The sequence below is a fragment of the Polyodon spathula genome, chromosome 18, assembly GCF_017654505.1.
Source record: "Polyodon spathula isolate WHYD16114869_AA chromosome 18, ASM1765450v1, whole genome shotgun sequence".
NCBI classification, from domain to species: domain Eukaryota; kingdom Metazoa; phylum Chordata; class Actinopteri; order Acipenseriformes; family Polyodontidae; genus Polyodon; species Polyodon spathula.
In genome coordinates, this window is record NC_054551.1 from 36,363,488 (window position 1) to 36,382,712 (window position 19,225).

The window sequence follows — 19,225 nt, forward strand, 5'->3', positions numbered from 1 at the left end:
AAAGAAAGAAAGAAAGAAAGAAAGAAAGAAAGAAGAGTCTGGTTCAGGTGAGAGAGAGAGAGAAAAGAAAGAAGAGTCTGGTTCAGGAGAGAGAGAGAGAGAAATAGAAAAGGAGGGTTAGAGTCTGGTTCAGAAGAGAGGAAGAAAAAAAGAAAGAGAGAGAGAGAGAGAGAGAGAGAACACTTCTATATAAAGAAAGCATCCGGGATCGACGCGGCGTGTGTCCGGTATCTTTGACAGTTTGTTTCTCTGTGTGCTGGAGAGAAAGGTATCGCTCACACGCACACTGTTGTGTTTGTGGACGCTGATCGGTATATCTCTGATGTGGAGGACAGTTACACCTGGCTGCTCCTGGTTGTGAGTGTAATGCTGGGTATGGGGGTGTGTCGGGATCGGTCCACGGTGCAGGCACGGTAGTGTTGTCGCTGTCAAGCGGACTGTGCTGCGTGTTATTATATAGCCCGTAGCTCCCTTCGCTCGGGAGCGCTGACCTGCTCGTGTTTATAACCAGGCAGCGCTGTGTGACGCTTCGTGCAGGTGCTGTCAGCTGCTTATGATTTCATAAACAAGCTGCATTCTCGTTATTGTTTGCGTTTCTGTTTTATACAGACTTTTGAAGTGTTTGGTTTCCTTTCAGTTCTAGAGATTTGCTAATGCAAATCGGATTAGGTAGATAAACAGCTCTGGTCAGGGTCTGTAGTTCCAATAAAGCGCTGATCGTTAAAGTGCAAAAGAAAGAGGCGCAGCTCGGACCGTGCGCGATGCTAGCCGGTTACACTCAGGCCTTCTAGACGCCGCCAGTGATTAATCACACTTAAACTACCGCTTCACTAAAAGCAAACTAAGTTCATTATCGCGCCGATAGTATCCAGGAGTCAAGGTGCTCTGTATTGAGGCTGCACCGGAAGGAAGGCACGGCGAGCGTGTTGCTCTGTGTTTCCAGGGCGGTCTCAACAGAAAGAGATCCCGGCGGAGTGTGTGTCACACCCGCCCCGCTTCAGAGATACCGCTCTGCAGTCTGATCCCCGGGTCCTGTCCGAAGCAAGCAGGGAGACATTGCCATGACAACACTGGGATGCCGTGCAGGGTGGCTGGGGAGCACTGTGCTGCTACTGGGAGCCCTCCTGGGACTGGGACACGCCATGACCAAAGAGGAGAGACACAAACTCAGGTGAGTCTCACAGGGCACAGTGCGGGCCTGGGGGCAGGGTGCTATAGGGACTGGGAGGCAGTGAGGTCTAGTGGTTAGAGCTGAAAGAGGCAGTGTAGTCTAGTGGTTAGAGCTGAGGGACTGGGAGGGAGACAGTAAGGTCTAGTGGTTAGAGCTGAGGGACTGAAAGGGAGGCAGTGTGGCACAGTGGTTAGAGCTGAGAGACTGGGAGGGAGGCAGTGTGGCACAGTGGTTAGAGCTGAGGGACTGGGAGAGAGGCAGTTAGGTCTAGTGGTTAGAGCTGAGAGACTGGGAGGGAGGCAGTGTGGCACAGTGGTTAGAGCTGAGGGACTGGGAGAGAGGCAGTTAGGTCTAGTGGTTAGAGCTGAGGGACTGGGAGGGAGGCAGTGTGGCACAGTGGTTAGAGCTGAGGGATTGAGGGATGCAGTGAGGTCTAGTGGTTAGAGCTGAGTGACTGGGAGGGAGGGAGGCAGTGAGGTCTAGTGGTTAGAGCTGAGGGACTGGGAGGGAGGAATGCAGTGAGGTCTATGGTTAGAGCTGAGAGACTGGGAGGGAGGGAGACAGTGAGGTCTAGTGGTTAGAGCTGAGGGACTGGGAGGGAGGCAGTGTGAGGTCTAGTGGTTAGAGCTGAGAGACTGGGAGGGAGGGAGACAGTGAGGTCTAGTGGTTAGAGCTGAGGGACTGGGAGGGAGGGAGGGAGGCAGTGAGGTCTAGTGGTTAGAGCTGAGAGACTGGGAGGGAGGGAGACAGTGAGGTCTAGTGGTTAGAGCTGAGGGACTGGGAGGGAGGGAGGGGAGGCAGTGAGGTCTATGGTTAGAGCTGAGAGACTGGGAGGGAGGGAGGCAGTGAGGTCTAGTGGTTAGAGCTGAGGGACTGGGAGGGAGGGAGGAATTGCAGTGAGGTCTATGGTTAGAGCTGAGGGACTGGGAGGGAGGGAGGGAGGGAGGTAGTGAGGTCTAGTGGTTAGAGCTGAGAGACTGGGAGGGAGGGAGACAGTGAGGTCTAGTGGTTAGAGCTGAGGGACTGGGAGGGAGGGAGGGAGGCAGTGAGGTCTAGTGGTTAGAGCTGAGAAACTGGGAGGGAGGGAGGCAGTGTGGTCTAGTGGTTAGAGCTGAGGGACTGGGAGGGAGGGAGGAATGCAGTGAGGTCTATGGTTAGAGCTGAGGGACTGGGAGGGAGGGAGGCAGTGAGGTCTAGTGGTTAGAGCTGAGGGACTGGGAGGGAGGGAGGGAGGCAGTGAGGTCTTGTGGTTAGAGCTGAGGGACTGGGAGGGAGGGAGGCAGTGTGGTCTAGTGGTTAGAGCTGAGGGACTGGGAGGGAGGGAGGCAGTGTGGTCTAGTGGTTAGAGCTGAGAGACTGGGAGGGAGGGAGTGTGGCCTAGTGGTTAGAGCTGAGTGACTGGGAGGGAGGCAGTGTGGCACAGTGGTTAGAGCTGAGGGATTGGGAGGGAGGCAGTGAGGTCTAGTGGTTAGAGCTGAGGGACTGGGAGGGAGGGAGGCAGTGAGGTCTAGTGGTTAGAGCTGAGAGACTGGGAGGGAGGGAGGCAGTGAGGTCTATGGTTAGAGCTGAGAGACTGGGGGAGGGAGGGAGGGAGGGAGTGAGGAGGTCTAGTGGTTAGAGCTGAGGGACTGGAAGGGAGGGAGGCAGTGTGGTCTAGTGGTTAGAGCTGAGGGACTGGGAGGGAGGGAGGCAGTGAGGTCTAGTGGTTAGAGCTGAGAGACTGGGAGGGAGGCAGTGAGGTCTAGTGGTTAGAGCTGAGTGACTGGGAGGGAGGGAGGCAGTGAGGTCTATGGTTAGAGCTGAGGGACTGGGAGGGAGGGAGGGAGGCAGTGTGAGGTCTATGGTTAGAGCTGAGAGACTGGGAGGGAGGGAGGCAGTGAGGTCTAGTGGTTAGAGCTGAGGGACTGGGAGGGAGGGAGGGAGGCAGTGAGGTCTAGTGGTTAGAGCTGAGGGACTGGGAGGGAGGAATGCAGTGAGGTCTATGGTTAGAGCTGAGAGACTAGGAGGGAGGGAGGCAGTGAGGTCTAGTGGTTAGAGCTGAGGGACTGGGAGGGAGGGAGGGAGGCAGTGAGGTCTAGTGGTTAGAGCTGAGAGACTGGGAGGGAGGGAGGGAGGCAGTGAGGTCTAGTGGTTAGAGCTGAGGGACTGGGAGGGAGGGAGGCAGTGAGGTCTAGTGGTTAGAGCTGAGGGACTGGGAGGGAGGGAGGCAGTGAGGTCTAGTGGTTAGAGCTGAGGGACTGGGAGGGAGGGAGGCAGTGAGGTCTAGTGGTTAGAGCTGAGGGACTGGGAGGGAGGCAGTGAGGTCTAGTGGTTAGAGCTGAGAGACTGGGAGGGAGGGAGGGAGGGAGTGAGGTCTAGTGGTTAGAGCTGAGGTATTAGAGCAAGTTGGGTAAATAACTTCTTTGTTTTTCTTTCAGGGATCAAGTATTGGAGATGTTTGACCATGCATATCAAAACTACATGGTAAATACTGCATACTTTACTACAAGACTTATAAACACAGTTAACATTACAATGAGATGTTTGTTAAAGGACGTGTGAGTAACATTTATTGGATAAGGAAACTGCACCCTGCCCCTGCTCACTGCTCCCTGCTCCCCGCTCCCCACTCCCTGCACACTGATCCCCGCTCCCCGCACACTGCTCTCTGTACCCTGCACACTGCTCCCTACTCCCTGCACACTGCTCCCTCCCCGCTCCCTGCACACTGCTCCCTCCCCGCTCCTTGCACACTGCTCCCTGTACCCTGGCCCATCTCTCAGCTGGTCCATATTGAGATAATGGCAGAGCGATCTTGTAGTGCTGGTTTCACTATATATATTATATATATATCAAATCGAACCAGGTTTACATGCTTGGGGAATAGCCCAAGGATCTATTCTATATCTCCCTCACTATTTCTCCCTCTCTCACTCTCTCACTGTCTCTCTCCCTCTGTCACTCTCTCCCTCTCTTCCTCCCTCTCTCTCTCACTCTCACTATCTCTCCCTCCCTCACTGTCTCACTATCTCTCCCTCATTCTCTCACTATCTGTCTCTCCCTCACTCTCTCTCTCCCTCTGTCCCTCCCTCACTCTCTCCCTCCCTCTCCCTGCAGGACCACGCCTACCCCGCTGACGAGCTGATGCCTCTGACTTGCCGGGGCCGGGTTCGAGGGCTGGAGCCAAGTCGAGGGGATGTGGACGATGCGCTGGGCAAGTGAGTGGACAGAGTGACAGACACAATATACAGCAGACCCTGATATTGATGAGACACAGCCCTCTGAAATGTCTTTGTAATGTACAGCACTAGACCCTGATATTGATGAGATCCAGCCCTCTGAAAGGGTAACGCACAGAGACTGCAACACTGCCTGTCACGCCAGCAAGCAGGGGTAACGCACAGAGACTGCAACACTGCCTGTCACACCAGCAAGCAGGGGTAACACACAGACATTGCCCCTGCACTCTCCTGAGTGTTGCAGTGCTGCTCAGAGACAGCTGGGTTTTTAATTGTGTTTCTCTGCTCCAGGTTCTCCTTGACACTGATTGACACAATGGACACTCTGGCGGTGCTGAATAAGCCTGTGGAGTTCGAGGAGGCAGTGCGGAGGGTTCTGCGTGATGTGCGGCTGGATAATGACATTGTGGTGTCTGTGTTCGAGACCAACATCCGAGTGCTGGGGTGAGGCCCGCTGTCTGCGTACTCAGTGTGGGGGCAGCAATGAGCTAGACTTGATGTGCTGGATCAGAGAATGGGTTAGGGTTAGGGTTAGGGGGTGTGTGCTGGATCAGAGAATGGGTTAGGGTTAGGGGGTGTGTGCTGGATCAGAGAATGGCTTAGGGTTAGGGTTAGGGTTAGGGTTAGGGGGTGTGTGCTGGATCAGAGAATGGGTTAGGGTTAGGGGGTGTGTGCTGGATCAGAGAATGGCTTAGGGTTAGGGTTAGGGTTAGGGGGTGTGTGCTGGATCAGAGAATGGGTTAGGGTTAGGGTTAGGGGGTGTGTGCTGGATCAGAGAATGGGTTAGGGTTAGGGGGTGTGTGCTGGATCAGAGAATGGCTTAGGGATAGGGTTAGGGTTAGGGTTAGGGGGTGTGTGCTGGATCAGAGAATGGGTTAGGGTTAGGGTTAGGGGGTGTGTGCTGGATCAGAGAATGGCTTAGGGTTAAGGTGAGGCTGGTTTATAATGCTAGTGATGTGTGAGTGTGTGGAACGCAAAGTTTTCAGAAACTCTGGGCCCCGAGTGACCTCTCCCTTAACCCCACCCCCCCCTTGGCAGGGGTCTGCTGGGCGGGCACTCCATGGCCCTGATGCTGCGCGACGGGGGACGCTACATGCCCTGGTACCAGGATGAGCTGCTCAGCATGGCTAAGGAGCTGGGGCTGCGTCTGCTGCCTGCCTTCAACACCTCCAGTGGACTGCCCTACCCCCGGGTACGTAGCCCTCCACGGACACGCCTTAGCCAGGGCTGCAAATAAGACTTCCGCTGCACAGCGGTTTCACCCCTTCCAGGTTTTACTACTATGAGCTTGATTAGCCCCAGTGTATAGGTAATGAGCTGGGGTGTGTCTTATTGAACTCCCAGTGAAACCAGGAAAGGATCAAGCTGCTGTGCAGCAGGAGTCTTCTTTCCACCCCTGCCTCTCCCCTGGGGGCGGGTTTGTTGCTGTACTCACCGGCTCTCCTCCCTCGCAGATCAATCTGAAGCACGGGCTGCACAACCCTGAGTCCCGCACCGGCACGGAGACAGACACCTGCACTGCCTGCGCCGGGACCATGATACTGGAGTTCGCTGCCCTGAGTCGCTTCACTGGAGAGCCGGTCTTCGAGGTGAGAGCAGCTGAACTCGCCAGCGATCAGTGCTGCTGTTCTTGTTCTTGATTCTTAGTGATCCCCTCCCTCCTTCTCTCCTGTCTGTCTGTCTGTCTGTCTGTCTGTCTGTCTGTCTGTCTGTTCAGGCACATGCGCGCAGAGCCCTGGACTTCCTGTGGGAGAAGCGGCAGCGCAACAGCAACCTGGTGGGAACCACGATCAACATCCACACTGGAGACTGGGTGCGGAGAGGTAGGTACTGGCAAGTGCTTCATGCTCTCTGCTGCCTGCCTGCCTGCCTGCCTGCCTGCCTGTAGTAATACAGACTGCTTATCTTGTTCCTTTGCTTCGTGCTCCCTGCCTGCCTGCCTGTAGTAATACAGACTGCTTGTCTTGTTCCTTTGCTTCGTGCTCCCTGCCTGCCTGCCTGTAGTAATACAGACTGCTTGTCTTGTTCCTCGTGCTTCGTGCTCCCTGCCTGCCTGCCTGCCTGCCTGTCTGTAGTAATACAGACTGCTTGTCTTGTTCCTCGTGCTTCGTGCTCCCTGCCTGCTTGCCTGCCTGCCTGTAGTAATGCAGACTGCTTGTCTTGTTCCTCACAGACAGCGGGGTGGGGGCTGGAATAGACTCCTATTACGAGTACCTGCTGAAGGCTTACATCCTGCTGGGAGATGACAGCTACCTGGAGCGCTTCAACACTGTGAGTGTCCAAGCTGTGTGTGTGCCTCTCTCTCTGTGTCTCTTTGTGTCTCTGTCCCACGCTGACCCCTCTCTCCTCCTCAGCACTACTCCTCCATCATGAAGTACATCAGCCAGCCTCCTCTCCTGCTGGACGTGCACATCCACAAACCCCTGCTGAATGCGCGCACCTGGATGGACTCGCTGCTCGCCTTCTTCCCAGGACTGCAGGTATTGCACCCTGCACTGTACCCTGCACTGCACACTGCATTGCACCCTGCACTGCACACTGCGTCCTGCACTGCACTCTGCACTACACACTGCGTCCTGCACTGCACCCCACACTGCTCCCTGCAGCCCACCCTGCACTACATCCTGCACTCCACGCTGCACTCCACACTGCACTCTGCATCCTGCACTGCACCCTGCACTGCACCTTGCACTCCACACCGCACCCCTACCCCTAAAATCCACAAACACATTTCAATATGACACGAACAAGTCGACTAGCTTTGAGAAGCTGTGTGTGCCGCTGAGTGCCGCTGTCCTTCTCTAGGTGCTGAAAGGGGACATCAAGCCGGCGATCGAGACACACGAGATGCTCTACCAGGTCATCAAGAAGCACAACTTCCTGCCGGAGGTAAGGCTCTGTCAGCAGTGTGGATTGAACCTGCATTGCTGTGCTCGCCATTTTGGCTCTGTCAACTGTGTGCTTTACTACAGGAGCCTGGCCAGTGCTGGTTTGGTAGTCGTCTTGCTCTGTGCAGCTGTGTGCTTTACTATGGGAGCCTGGCCAGTGCTGGTTTGGTAGTCGTCTTGCTCTGTGCAGCTGTGTGCTTTACTACGGGAGCCTGGCCAGTGCTGGTTTGGTAGTCGTCTTGCTCTGTGCAGCTGTGTGCTTTACTACGGGAGCCTGGCCAGTGCTGATTTGGTAGTCGTCTTGCTCTGTGCAACTGTGTGCTTTACTACGGGAGCCTGGCCAGTGCTGGTTTGGTAGTCGTCTTGCTCTGTGCAGCTGTGTGCTTTACTACGGGAGCCTGGCCAGTGCTGATTTGGTAGTCGTCTTGCTCTGTGCAGCTGTGTGCTTTACTACGGGAGCCTGGCCAGTGCTGGTTTGGTAGTCGTCTTGCTCTGTGCAGCTGTGTGCTTTACTACGGGAGCCTGGCCAGTGCTGGTTTGGTAGTCGTCTTGCTCTGTGCAGCTGTGTGCTTTACTACGGGAGCCTGGCCAGTGCTGGTTTGGTAGTCGTCTTGCTCTGTGTAGCTGTGTGCTTTACTACGGGAGCCTGGCTAGTGCTGGTTTGGTAGTCGTCTTGCTCTGTGCAGCTGTGTTGTGTTTCTGCTTCCTGACTCTGTCCCTGTGTGTTCCAGGCCTTCACCACAGACTTCAGGGTACACTGGGGCCAGCACCCCCTGCGTCCCGAGTTCGCTGAGAGCACCTACTTCCTGTACAAGGTGCGTGACCCCTCCCCCCCCCCCCCCCTCCTCTCTCCCCCTCCCCCCTCTCCCCTCCCTCTCTCCTCCCCTCCCTCCCTGCACTGAAGATGAGACTTCAGTCCCTCATGCTGTGGAATCTGTGGACCTACTTTCTCTAAGAGTGTAGGTTTTCATTTCATACCCTTGGTGTGTGTATGTAACTGCAGGAATGGGAATACGACTCCAGTTGCATAGCAGTTTGACCCATTCCTGGTTTTGCTAGTAATTAATAACATACCTGAGCTTGTTACCTATACACTGGATAATGAAGGTTGTGTTAAAAGCTGGAATAGGTGAAAATGCTATGCAACTGGGAAGTATTTCATGGAAAAGCATCTCTGACCTGTAGTAGCCAAAGAATGGAGAATAATGAAACGTCATTGCTGCCCCCTCTTCCAGGCCACAGGAGACCCCTACTACCTGGAGACGGGGAAGACCATCCTGGAGAACCTGAACAAGTTCGCCCGAGTTCCCTGTGGCTTCGCTGCCATGAAAGACGTGCGGACCGGCAGCCATGAGGACCGGTGAGAGTGACCCCCAGCGCCGGCCCTTCTGTCTGTCTGTTTGATCCACAGTGTGTGTGTGTCTCTCTCTCGCTCGCTCTCTCTCTCTCTCTCTCTCGCTCTGACTCCTTGTTCTCTGTCTCTCTCTCCAGCATGGACTCGTTCTTCCTTGCTGAGATGTTCAAGTACCTGTTCCTGCTCTTTGCGGACAAGGAGGACCTGCTGTTTGACATGGACCACTACCTGTTCACCACCGAGGCCCACCTGCTGCCCCTCTCGCTGTCCACCTGCAACCACACTGGAACCCGGAGGAACACGGTGAGCAGGGCTGGAAAGCAGACTCCTAGTGCACAGCTTTACTAGTTTAATGAGAAATGCCTGAGCTTGTTACCTGCACACTGGGGCTAATCAGGCTCCTAGTAAAACCTGGAATGGATGCAACTGCTCTGCAATGGGGCTGTTATTGCCATCCCTGTTGGAGGATTTGAACTGGTCCCTCTCTCTCTCTCTGTCTCTCCAGACTGCCCAGGAACTGCTAGATCTGGCTGATCTGGACGACAGTAACTTTGACTGGTCCTGCCCCAACACACAGGGGCTGTTCCCAAACAACCCTGCCTTCGCACACAGCATCCGAGAACCAATCAAGAACGCGGTGGACAAGAGCTGCCCCCGGCCCGGGCCCCGCAGGTGAGAGGAAGAGGGGGAGGGGGAGGGGGAGGGGATGGGGGCAGTTCTACACAGAACATTCTGTGTGCACCCCTCTCTGTGTGCACCCCTCTCTGTGTCTCTGTGTGCACCCCTCTCTGTGTGCACCCCTCTCTGTGTCTCTGTGTGCACCCCTCTCTGTGTCTCTGTGTGCACCCCTCTCTGTGTCTCAGTGGTCACCCCTCTCTGTGTCTCTGTGTGCACCCCTCTCTGTGTCTCTGTGTGCACCCCTCTCTGTGTCTCTGTGTGCACCCCTCTCTGTGTCTCTGTGTGCACCCCTCTCTGTGTCTCTGTGTGCACCCCTCTCTGTGTCTCAGTGGTCACCCCTCTCTGTGTCTCATTGGTCACCCCTCTCTGTGTTCACTCCTCTCTGTGTTTCAGGGACTCTGGCCCGCAGCCCCCCCTCCGAGCGAGGGACTTCATGGCGAACAGTCCCGAGCAGCTGGAGCTCCTGCGCAGGATGGGGGTCAGTCTGATCCACCTGAAGGATGGCCGAGTGCAGCTGGTGCAGCACGCCACGCAGGTCACTACACCCTCGTCTCACTCTCAATCCAGCACGCCACGCAGGTCGCTACACCCTCGTCTCACTCCCAATCCAGCACGCCACCCAGGTCGCTACACCCTCGTCTCACTCTCAATCCAGCACGCCACGCAGGTCGCTACACCCTCGTCTCACTCTCAATCCAGCACGCCACACAGGTCGCTACACCCTCGTCTCACTCTCAATCCAGCACGCCACGCAGGTCGCTACACCCTCGTCTCACTCTCAATACAGCACGCCACGCAGGTCGCTACACCCTCGCCTCACTGTCAATACAGCACGCCACGCAGGTCGCTACACCCTCGTCTCACTCTCAATCCAGCACGCCATGCAGGTCGCTACACCCTCGCCTCACTGTCAATACAGCACGCCACGCTGGTCACTACACCCTCGTCTCACTCTCAATCCAGCACGCCACGCAGGTCACTACACCCTCGTCTCACTCTCAATCCAGCTCTCTTTCTCTCTCACCCCCTCATTCTCTCTTTCTCTCACCCCCTCTCTCACACTCTCTCTTTCTCTCTCACCCCCTCACTCACACTCTCTCACTCTCTCTTTCTCTCTCACCCCCTCACTCACACTCTCACCCCTCACTCTCACACACTCTCTCACCCCCTCACTCTCACACTCTCTCTTTCTCTCACCCCCTCACTCACACTCTCTCACTCTCTCTCTCACACCCCCTCACTCTCACTCTCTCACCCCTCACTCTCTCTCTTTCTCTCAGCCCCTCTCTCACTTTCTCTCTCACTCCCTCACTCACACTCTCTCTCACCCCTCACTCTCACTTTCTCTTTCTCTCTCACCCCCTCACTCACACTATCTCTCTCACCCCTCACTCTCACACTATCTCACCCCCTCACTCTCACACTCTCACTCTCTCTTTCTCTCACCCCCTCACTCACACTCTCTCTTTCTCACCCCCTCACTCTCACACTCTCTTTCTCTCACCCCCTCACTCTCACACTCTCACTCTTTCACCCCTCACTCACACTTTCTTTTTCTCTCACCCCTCACTCTCACACTCTCACTCTTTCTCTCTCACCCCCTCACTCTCACACTCTCTCTCTCTCCCCAGGCTGACAGTGCTGTTGATGCGGAGGACGGCTTGCGCTTCATGCAGGAGATGATCGAACTCTCCAGCCAGCAGCAGAAGGAGCAGCTCCCCCCTCGTGCTGTGCAAATCATCTCACACCCCTTCTTCGGAAGAGTGGTCCTGACCGCAGGACCTGCACAATTCGGGCTGGACCTGTTCAAAAGCAATGCGGGGGTGTGTAATGTTCAGCCAGGGAAATGGGAATGTATTTATTTGAAATATTAGACAATAAGCATGTATAATTAAGAAAGAGGCTATCTGTCTGTTCTGCTCCTGTTTGTTGTGCGCGTAACATAGCAAGCTCGTCAGCTTCCAGTCGGAATCCTTTTTTCAGTTGTGGTGCTAACTGTGAAGTGATTGGGCACTAGGAAGCAGAGACAGTGACTTCATATATACAGGGATGGAAATAACACTCTGACTGCAGAGCAGTGTCACCCATACCAGGTTTTACTTGTATATGAATACTTGCAAGTTCTGAATTGAGATACACAAATACTAGCAATGAATCTAAATCTCCAACAGCAGAGAGAAAATAAAGGGCACTGGAGGTAACATTGCTGTTCGTAATGGAATATGAAATGGATTTCAGTGTGCTGTGTTAAACTCTCTGCAGGCACGGGGATCTGTGGCGCTGACAGAGCCCTTCAATGGCTGCTCCAAGGTGACCAACCCAGACGTGCTGGCCGGGCGCATCGCTCTCGTGCAGAGGGGCCAGTGCATGTTCGCAGAGAAGGCGAGGAGCATCCAGCTAGCTGGAGCCATAGGGGGCATTGTCATCGGTGAGGAGAGAGGGGGGTTTATATAGGAGCCAGAGGGGGCTGTGGAAGGGGTGTGGGTAATTCACTGACCAGGAGACAGACAGGTGTATTTGGAAACACCACACAGGTGCCCAGTTTTATTTTAGACCGGTTCTTATTTCTCTCCGGCAGAGGGCACTGTTGACCGTGGGCTGCCTATCAACGATGATAGACAGCACCACGGAAATACCACAGCTGGTACACGAACAGCAAGTGCACTCGCAGGTGCTCAAAGAAATAATAATGAAAACAGAAGGCGAAAAGAACAAGGGAAAATAAAACAGTAATAAAACTACAAATAAAAGGTGCTGCACTCGGCAGCGTTATCCCGGTCGCCGCTACCTGCACGACCCGGATCACCGTCCTGCTCTCTCGGCTATCTCGCCTGCTCTTTCACAATACGCCGGGGTCTGCCCAAGGGTTCCCCGCTCTCTCTCTTTCTCGCTGTGAATTTCTTTTCTCCCGGCTGATTCCCGGTCCTGAATCAAAGCTTCCGCACTCTTGGTGCATCTAAGTGGGCAGACCTGAGGAAACAACAGAGCGTTATTTTATAGGGCCAACAATCACCCAAGACCCGCCTCCCAGCCATTCAGAAAGGGGGAAAGTCCACACACTCCCTTTCCCACCTCCCCGTGTCATTGCCATGACTCACAGGCGGCTGTTGGGCGACTGCCGCCCTCTTCCTGCAGCCTGTGAACACGCCAGCAGAGTCAGCACAGATCTCTCCCTGTTACAGGGGCATTGTCATCGCTGAGGAGAGGGGGGTTTATATAGGAGCCATAGGGGGCATTGTCATCGCTGAGGAGAGAGGGGTTTATATAGGAGCCATAGGGGGCATTGTCATCGCTGAGGAGAGAGGGGGGTTTATATAGGAGCCATAGGGAGCATTGTCATCGGTAAAAAGGAAGAGTTGAAATTTAAAAAGGTCCGAGTGTAAGGTGCGCATCCCTATTGGTTGATTAGTCTGTGTTCCTATTGGTTAATCAGTGCATGTTCCTGTGTTCCTATTGGACAGATGATAATGAGGGCAGCAGCAGTGACACTGCACCCCTGTTCCAGATGGCAGGGGATGGGAAGAGCACTGATGACATCACCATCCCGCTCCTCTTCCTGTTCAACAAGGAGGGCAAAATCATCCTGGATGCACTGAAAGAGTACAGAGAGGTGGAGGTGCTGCTGTCTGACAGAGCCAGGGACAGAGGTGAGAGAGAGGGGAGAGTACAGAGAGGTGAGGTGCTGCTGTCTGACAGAGCCAGGGACAGAGGTGAGAGAGAGGGGAGAGTACAGAGAGGTGGAGGTGCTGCTGTCTGACAGAGCCAGGGACAGAGGTGAGAGGGAGGGGAGAGTACAGAGAGGTGAGGTGCTGCTGTCTGACAGAGCCAGGGACAGAGGTGAGAGAGAGGGGAGAGTACAGAGAGGTGGAGGTGCTGCTGTCTGACAGAGCCAGGGACAGAGGTGAGAGAGAGGGGAGAGTACAGAGAGGTGGAGGTGCTGCTGTCTGACAGAGCCAGGGACAGAGGTGAGAGAGAGGGGAGAGTACAGAGAGGTGGAGGTGCTGCTGTCTGACAGAGCCAGGGACAGAGGTGAGAGAGAGGGGAGAGTACAGAGAGGTGGAGGTGCTGCTGTCTGACAGAGCCAGGGACAGAGGTGAGAGAGAGGGGAGAGTACAGAGAGGTGGAGGTGCTGCTGTCTGACAGAGCCAGGGACAGAGGTGAGAGAGAGGGGAGAGTACAGAGAGGTGGAGGTGCTGCTGTCTGACAGAGCCAGGGACAGAGGTGAGAGAGAGGGGAGAGTACAGAGAGGTGGAGGTGCTGCTGTCTGACAGAGCCAGGGACAGAGGTGAGAGAGAGGGGAGAGTACAGAGAGGTGGAGGTGCTGCTGTCTGACAGAGCCAGGGACAGAGGTGAGAGAGAGGGGAGAGTACAGAGAGGTGGAGGTGCTGCTGTCTGACAGAGCCAGGGACAGAGGTGAGAGAGAGGGGAGAGTACAGAGAGGTGGAGGTGCTGCTGTCTGACAGAGCCAGGGACAGAGGTGAGAGAGAGGGGAGAGTACAGAGAGGTGGAGGTGCTGCTGTCTGACAGAGCCAGGGACAGAGGTGAGAGAGAGGGGAGAGTACAGAGAGGTGGAGGTGCTGCTGTCTGACAGAGCCAGGGACAGAGAGGGGAGAGTACAGAGAGGTGGAGGTGCTGCTGTCTGACAGAGCCAGGGACAGAGGTGAGAGAGAGGGGAGAGTACAGAGAGGTGGAGGTGCTGCTGTCTGACAGAGCCAGGGACAGAGGTGAGAGAGAGGGGAGAGTACAGAGAGGTGGAGGTGCTGCTGTCTGACAGAGCCAGGGACAGAGGTGAGAGAGAGGGGAGAGTACAGAGAGGTGAGGTGCTGCTGTCTGACAGAGCCAGGGACAGAGGTGAGGGAGAGGGGAGAGTACAGAGAGGTGGAGGTGCTGCTGTCTGACAGAGCCAGGGACAGAGGTGAGAGAGAGGGGAGAGTACAGAGAGGTGAGGTGCTGCTGTCTGACAGAGCCAGGGACAGAGGTGAGAGAGAGGGGAGAGTACAGAGAGGTGGAGGTGCTGCTGTCTGACAGAGCCAGGGACAGAGGTGAGAGAGAGGGGAGAGTACAGAGAGGTGAGGTGCTGCTGTCTGACAGAGCCAGGGACAGAGGTGAGAGAGAGGGGAGAGTACAGAGAGGTGAGGTGCTGCTGTCTGACAGAGCCAGGGACAGAGGTGAGAGAGAGGGGAGAGTACAGAGAGGTGGAGGTGCTGCTGTCTGACAGAGCCAGGGACAGAGGTGAGAGAGAGGGGAGAGTACAGAGAGGTGAGGTGCTGCTGTCTGACAGAGCCAGGGACAGAGGTGAGAGAGAGGGGAGAGTACAGAGAGGTGAGGTGCTGCTGTCTGACAGAGCCAGGGACAGAGGTGAGAGAGAGGGGAGAGTACAGAGAGGTGGAGGTGCTGCTGTCTGACAGAGCCAGGGACAGAGGTGAGAGAGAGGGGAGAGTACAGAGAGGTGCTGCTGTCTGACAGAGCCAGGGACAGAGGTGAGAGAGAGGGGAGAGTACAGAGAGGTGAGGTGCTGCTGTCTGACAGAGCCAGGGACAGAGGTGAGAGAGAGGGGAGAGTACAGAGAGGTGGAGGTGCTGCTGTCTGACAGAGCCAGGGACAGAGGTGAGAGAGAGGGGAGAGTACAGAGAGGTGGAGGTGCTGCTGTCTGACAGAGCCAGGGACAGAGGTGAGAGAGAGGGGAGAGTACAGAGAGGTGGAGGTGCTGCTGTCTGACAGAGCCAGGGACAGAGGTGAGAGAGAGGGGAGAGTACAGAGAGGTGGAGGTGCTGCTGTCTGACAGAGCCAGGGACAGAGGTGAGAGAGAGGGGAGAGTACAGAGAGGTGGAGGTGCTGCTGTCTGACAGAGCCAGGGACAGAGGTGAGAGAGAGGGGAGAGTACAGAGAGGTGGAGGTGCTGCTGTCTGACAGAGCCAGGGACAGAGGTGAGAGAGAGGGGAGAGTACAGAGAGGTGGAGGTGCTGCTGTCTGACAGAGCCAGGGACAGAGGTGAGAGAGAGGGGAGAGTACAGAGAGGTGGAGGTGCTGCTGTCTGACAGAGCCAGGGACAGAGGTGAGAGGGAGGGGAGAGTACAGAGAGGTGGAGGTGCTGCTGTCTGACAGAGCTGAGAGAGAGTGGAGAGGGGTGAGTACATTGTAAACGGGAGAAAAAGGGAGCAGCTTTGCTATTCTCTGACTGGGAGAGGGAGGCTAGAGTCCCTGCATTACTGATCCAGATCCACACCCCACAAGCAGAAACCCTGCAGACAGGCGTAGCGGAGCGCTCAGCTGCCTGGCACTGTGTTTCAGCAGAGTCCCTGCCAGCTGCACTGCACACTGAAAGCAGTGGCATGTTGGAGGCAGGAGAAGAGTTACAACATGAAGCCCTGTGGCTGAGCTGCTTCCCGGGCAGTCAGCCCCTCCACCCTGCCCTGCCCGTGACCTGCCACTGGCCCCGCCCCCTGCCCCGCCCTTGCCCCTGTGCAGGCAGGGCTGTATTTGTTCCTAATGCTTGTGTTGATTCTGTCCCCTGTGCCTCCGTGCTGGATCTTTTAGAGGCGATATTTAAAGGTAAAACACTCCCCAACTACATTCTGGATAGAAGTAAGCACCTTCTTTCTTCTGTTCACCCCTGTGTTAGGCTAAACATTGAACACTGAGCAGTGTCCTGCCCTGCAGCCTCCCGCACTGATCTGCACAGAGACCTGGTCTGCACACATTCTAGCCTCCTGCTCTGTAAACATTCTAGCCTCCCGCACTGATCTGCACAGAGCCTGCTCTGCACACATTCTAGCCTCCCGCACTGATCTGCACACGCCTGCTCTGCACATTCCAGCCTCCCGCACTGCTCTGCACACATTCTAGCCTCCCGCACTGCTCTGCACACATTCTAGCCTCCCGCACTGATCTGCACAGCGCCTGCTCTGCACACATTCTAGCCTCCCGCAGTGCTCTGCACACATTCTAGCCTCCCGCACTGCTCTGCACACATTCTAGCCTCCCGCACTGATCTGCACAGCGCCTGCTCTGCACACATTCTAGCCTCCCGCAGTGCTCTGCACACATTCTAGCCAACCGCACTGATCTGCACACAACTGCTCTGCACATTCCAGCCTCCCACACTGATCTGCACAGAGCCTGCTCTGCACATTCCAGCCTCCCACACTGATCTGCACAGCGCCTGCTCTGCACACATTCTAGCCTCCCGCACTGCTCTGCACACATTCTAGCCTCCCGCACTGCTCTGCACACATTCTAGCCTCCCGCACTGATCTGCACACATTCTAGCCTCCCGCACTGATCTGCACAGAGCCTGCTCTGCACACATTCTAGCCTCCCGCACTGATCTGCACACATTCTAGCCTCCCGCACTGATCTGCACACATTCTAGCCTCCCGCACTGATCTGCACAGAGCCTGCTCTGCACACATTCTAGCCTCCCGCAGTGCTCTGCACACATTCTAGCCTCCCGCACTGATCTGCACACATTCTAGCCTCCCGCACTGATCTGCACACTCCTGCTCTGCACACATTCTAGCCTCCCGCACTGATCTGCACACTCCTGCTCTGCACACATTCTAGCCTCCCGCACTGCTCTGCACACATTCTAGCCTCCCGCACTGATCTGCACAGAGCCTGCTCTGCACACATTCTAGCCTCCTGCACACATTCCGCACTGCTCTGCACACATTCTAGCCTCCCGCACTGATCTGCACAGCGCCTGCTCTGCACACATTCTAGCCTCCCGCAGTGCTCTGCACACATTCTAGCCTCCCGCACTGATCTGCACAGAGCCTGCTCTGCACACATTCTAGCCTCCCGCACTGATCTGCACAGAGCCTGCTCTGCACACATTCTAGCCTCCCGCAGTGCTCTGCACACATTCTAGCCTCCCGCACTGATCTGCACAGAGCCTGCTCTGCACACATTCTAGCCTCCCGCACTGATCTGCACACATTCTAGCCTCCCGCACTGATCTGCACAGAGCCTGCTCTGCACACATTCTAACCTCCCGCACTGATCTGCACACATTCTAGCCTCCCGCACTGATCTGCACACTCCTGCTCTGCACACATTCTAGCCTCCCGCACTGCTCTGCACACATTCTAACCTCCCGCAGTGCTCTGCACACATTCTAACCTCCCACACTGATCTGCACAGAGCCTGCTCTGCACACATTCTAGCCTCCCGCACTGCTCTGCACACATTCTAACCTCCCGCAGTGCTCTGCACAGCGCCTGCTCTGCACACATTCTAACCTCCCACACTGATCTGCACACGCCTGCTCTGCCTGTTGCTCACTGCATCCTATGTCTCACTGCAGTGTTTAGGCAGAGCTATGCAGAGTGCAGGCTGGGGCTCCGTCTTTATCTACATGTAATCCTTATTACAGGAGCTGCTGTCTAGTGGCTCTGAGTGTTGGGGTAAGATCTGGAAAGTGGCCTTGGCTGGTTAAGGGGGTCAGTGAGGCTTTTTGTGTGTGGGTGTGTGTCTCTGTGTTTAGGTTTGCATCTGTGTTTCTTGTTGTTTTTAGTTCACCTGAAATACTTAAAGTATAGTTCAGTCTATCTCTCCCAGGTGCCGACACGGAGAGTCCCGCCTCGAAACCAGAGGAATCCTGCTCTGCTGTGGAGAGGGGGGAGCGTGCAGCCAACCTCCCCCTGCCAGGCACACAGCAAGAGGAGGAGGCTGTGGACACGGAGACAGGACTCCAGGGGGACACTGGCCAGGACCCAGAGTCCATCCTGTCAGACTGGAGAGAGGACCTGGAGGCCTTCCAGCAGATGGAGAAGGATGAGCTCTGACCATCCTTTCCCAGGAACGCATGTGGTACAAACCAGAACGAGGCAGAGGCAGCTCACTCTGGGATCGTTCCAAAAGGACTCCAGAAAGGGGGGGAGCCTGAGGAAACACGAACACTGTCTTCCAGAGGAGTATTAGAATATTCTTTGTTTATTGGACGGGGAGTAACTGATGAACAGGAAATCCAAACGCAGGAATGGGGGGGGGGGGGGGCTTCAGGACCTCGAGCTGCAGATTCAAGTAAATATAATGGAGATTAATTTTTGATTTTTGGATTATTGTGGGCAGGGATCTCCAGCCCTGGTTCTGGAGAGCTGCAGGGGCTTCTGCTTTTCATTTCAACTGACTTCTCAGTTACTTCATTGAACCAATTATTGTCTTAATTAGTTCAGATTAACATGTTCCAAATCATTAGCCACTAATGATGTAAAGACATCTGGAAAACCTGCAGGATTAGAGCTCTCCAGGACCAGGGTGGTCTGCGCTGACTCGAGTGCAGAGACTCGGTGATTCATTCAGTGTACAGGGCTGGTCTGCGCTGACTCGAGTGCAGAGACACAGTGATTCATTCAGTGTACAGGGCTGGTCTGCGCTGACTCGAGTGCAGAGACTCGGTGATTCATTCAGTGTACAGGGCTGGTCTGCGCTGACTCGAGTGCAGAGACACAGTGATTCATTCAGTGTACAGGGCTGGTCTGCGCTGACTCGAGTGCAGAGACTCGGTGATTCATTCAGTGTACAGGGCTGGTCTGCGCTGACTCGAGTGCAGAGACTCGGTGATTCATTCAGTGTACAGGGCTGGTCTGCGCTGACTCGAGTGCAGAGACTCGGTGATTCATTCAGTGTACAGGGCTGGTCTGCGCTGACTCGAGTGCAGAGACTCGGTGATTCATTCAGTGTACAGGGCTGGTCTGCGCTGACTCGAGTGCAGAGACTCGGTGATTCATTCAGTGTACAGGGCTGGTCTGCGCTGACTCGAGTGCAGAGACTCGGTGATTCATTCAGTGTACAGGGCTGGTCTGCGCTGACTCGAGTGCAGAGACTCGGTGATTCATTCAGTGTACAGGGCTGGTCTGCGCTGACTCGAGTGCAGAGACTCGGTGATTCATTCAGTGTACAGGGCTGGTCTGCG

The 19,225-nt window shown here is 55.4% G+C and overlaps 1 protein-coding gene across 1 annotated transcript; it reads left to right on the forward strand.

Annotated features, from left to right (window-relative positions):
* The first annotated feature begins 34 nt into the window (after positions 1–34).
* LOC121330885 (ER degradation-enhancing alpha-mannosidase-like protein 3) lies at positions 35–18,623 on the forward strand. The gene is made up of 19 exons (XM_041277802.1): positions 35–1,171; positions 3,589–3,634; positions 4,268–4,368; positions 4,681–4,833; positions 5,428–5,581; positions 5,844–5,978; positions 6,107–6,212; positions 6,563–6,660; positions 6,744–6,869; positions 7,195–7,278; positions 8,009–8,092; positions 8,513–8,637; positions 8,769–8,934; positions 9,137–9,303; positions 9,703–9,844; positions 10,941–11,132; positions 11,572–11,737; positions 12,771–12,956; positions 17,869–18,623. The coding sequence occupies exons 1-19, from the start codon at positions 1,062–1,064 to the stop codon at positions 18,093–18,095; spliced, it is 2,568 nt and encodes an 855-aa protein (XP_041133736.1). The 5' UTR covers positions 35–1,061; the 3' UTR covers positions 18,096–18,623.
* The last annotated feature ends 602 nt before the right edge of the window (positions 18,624–19,225 follow it).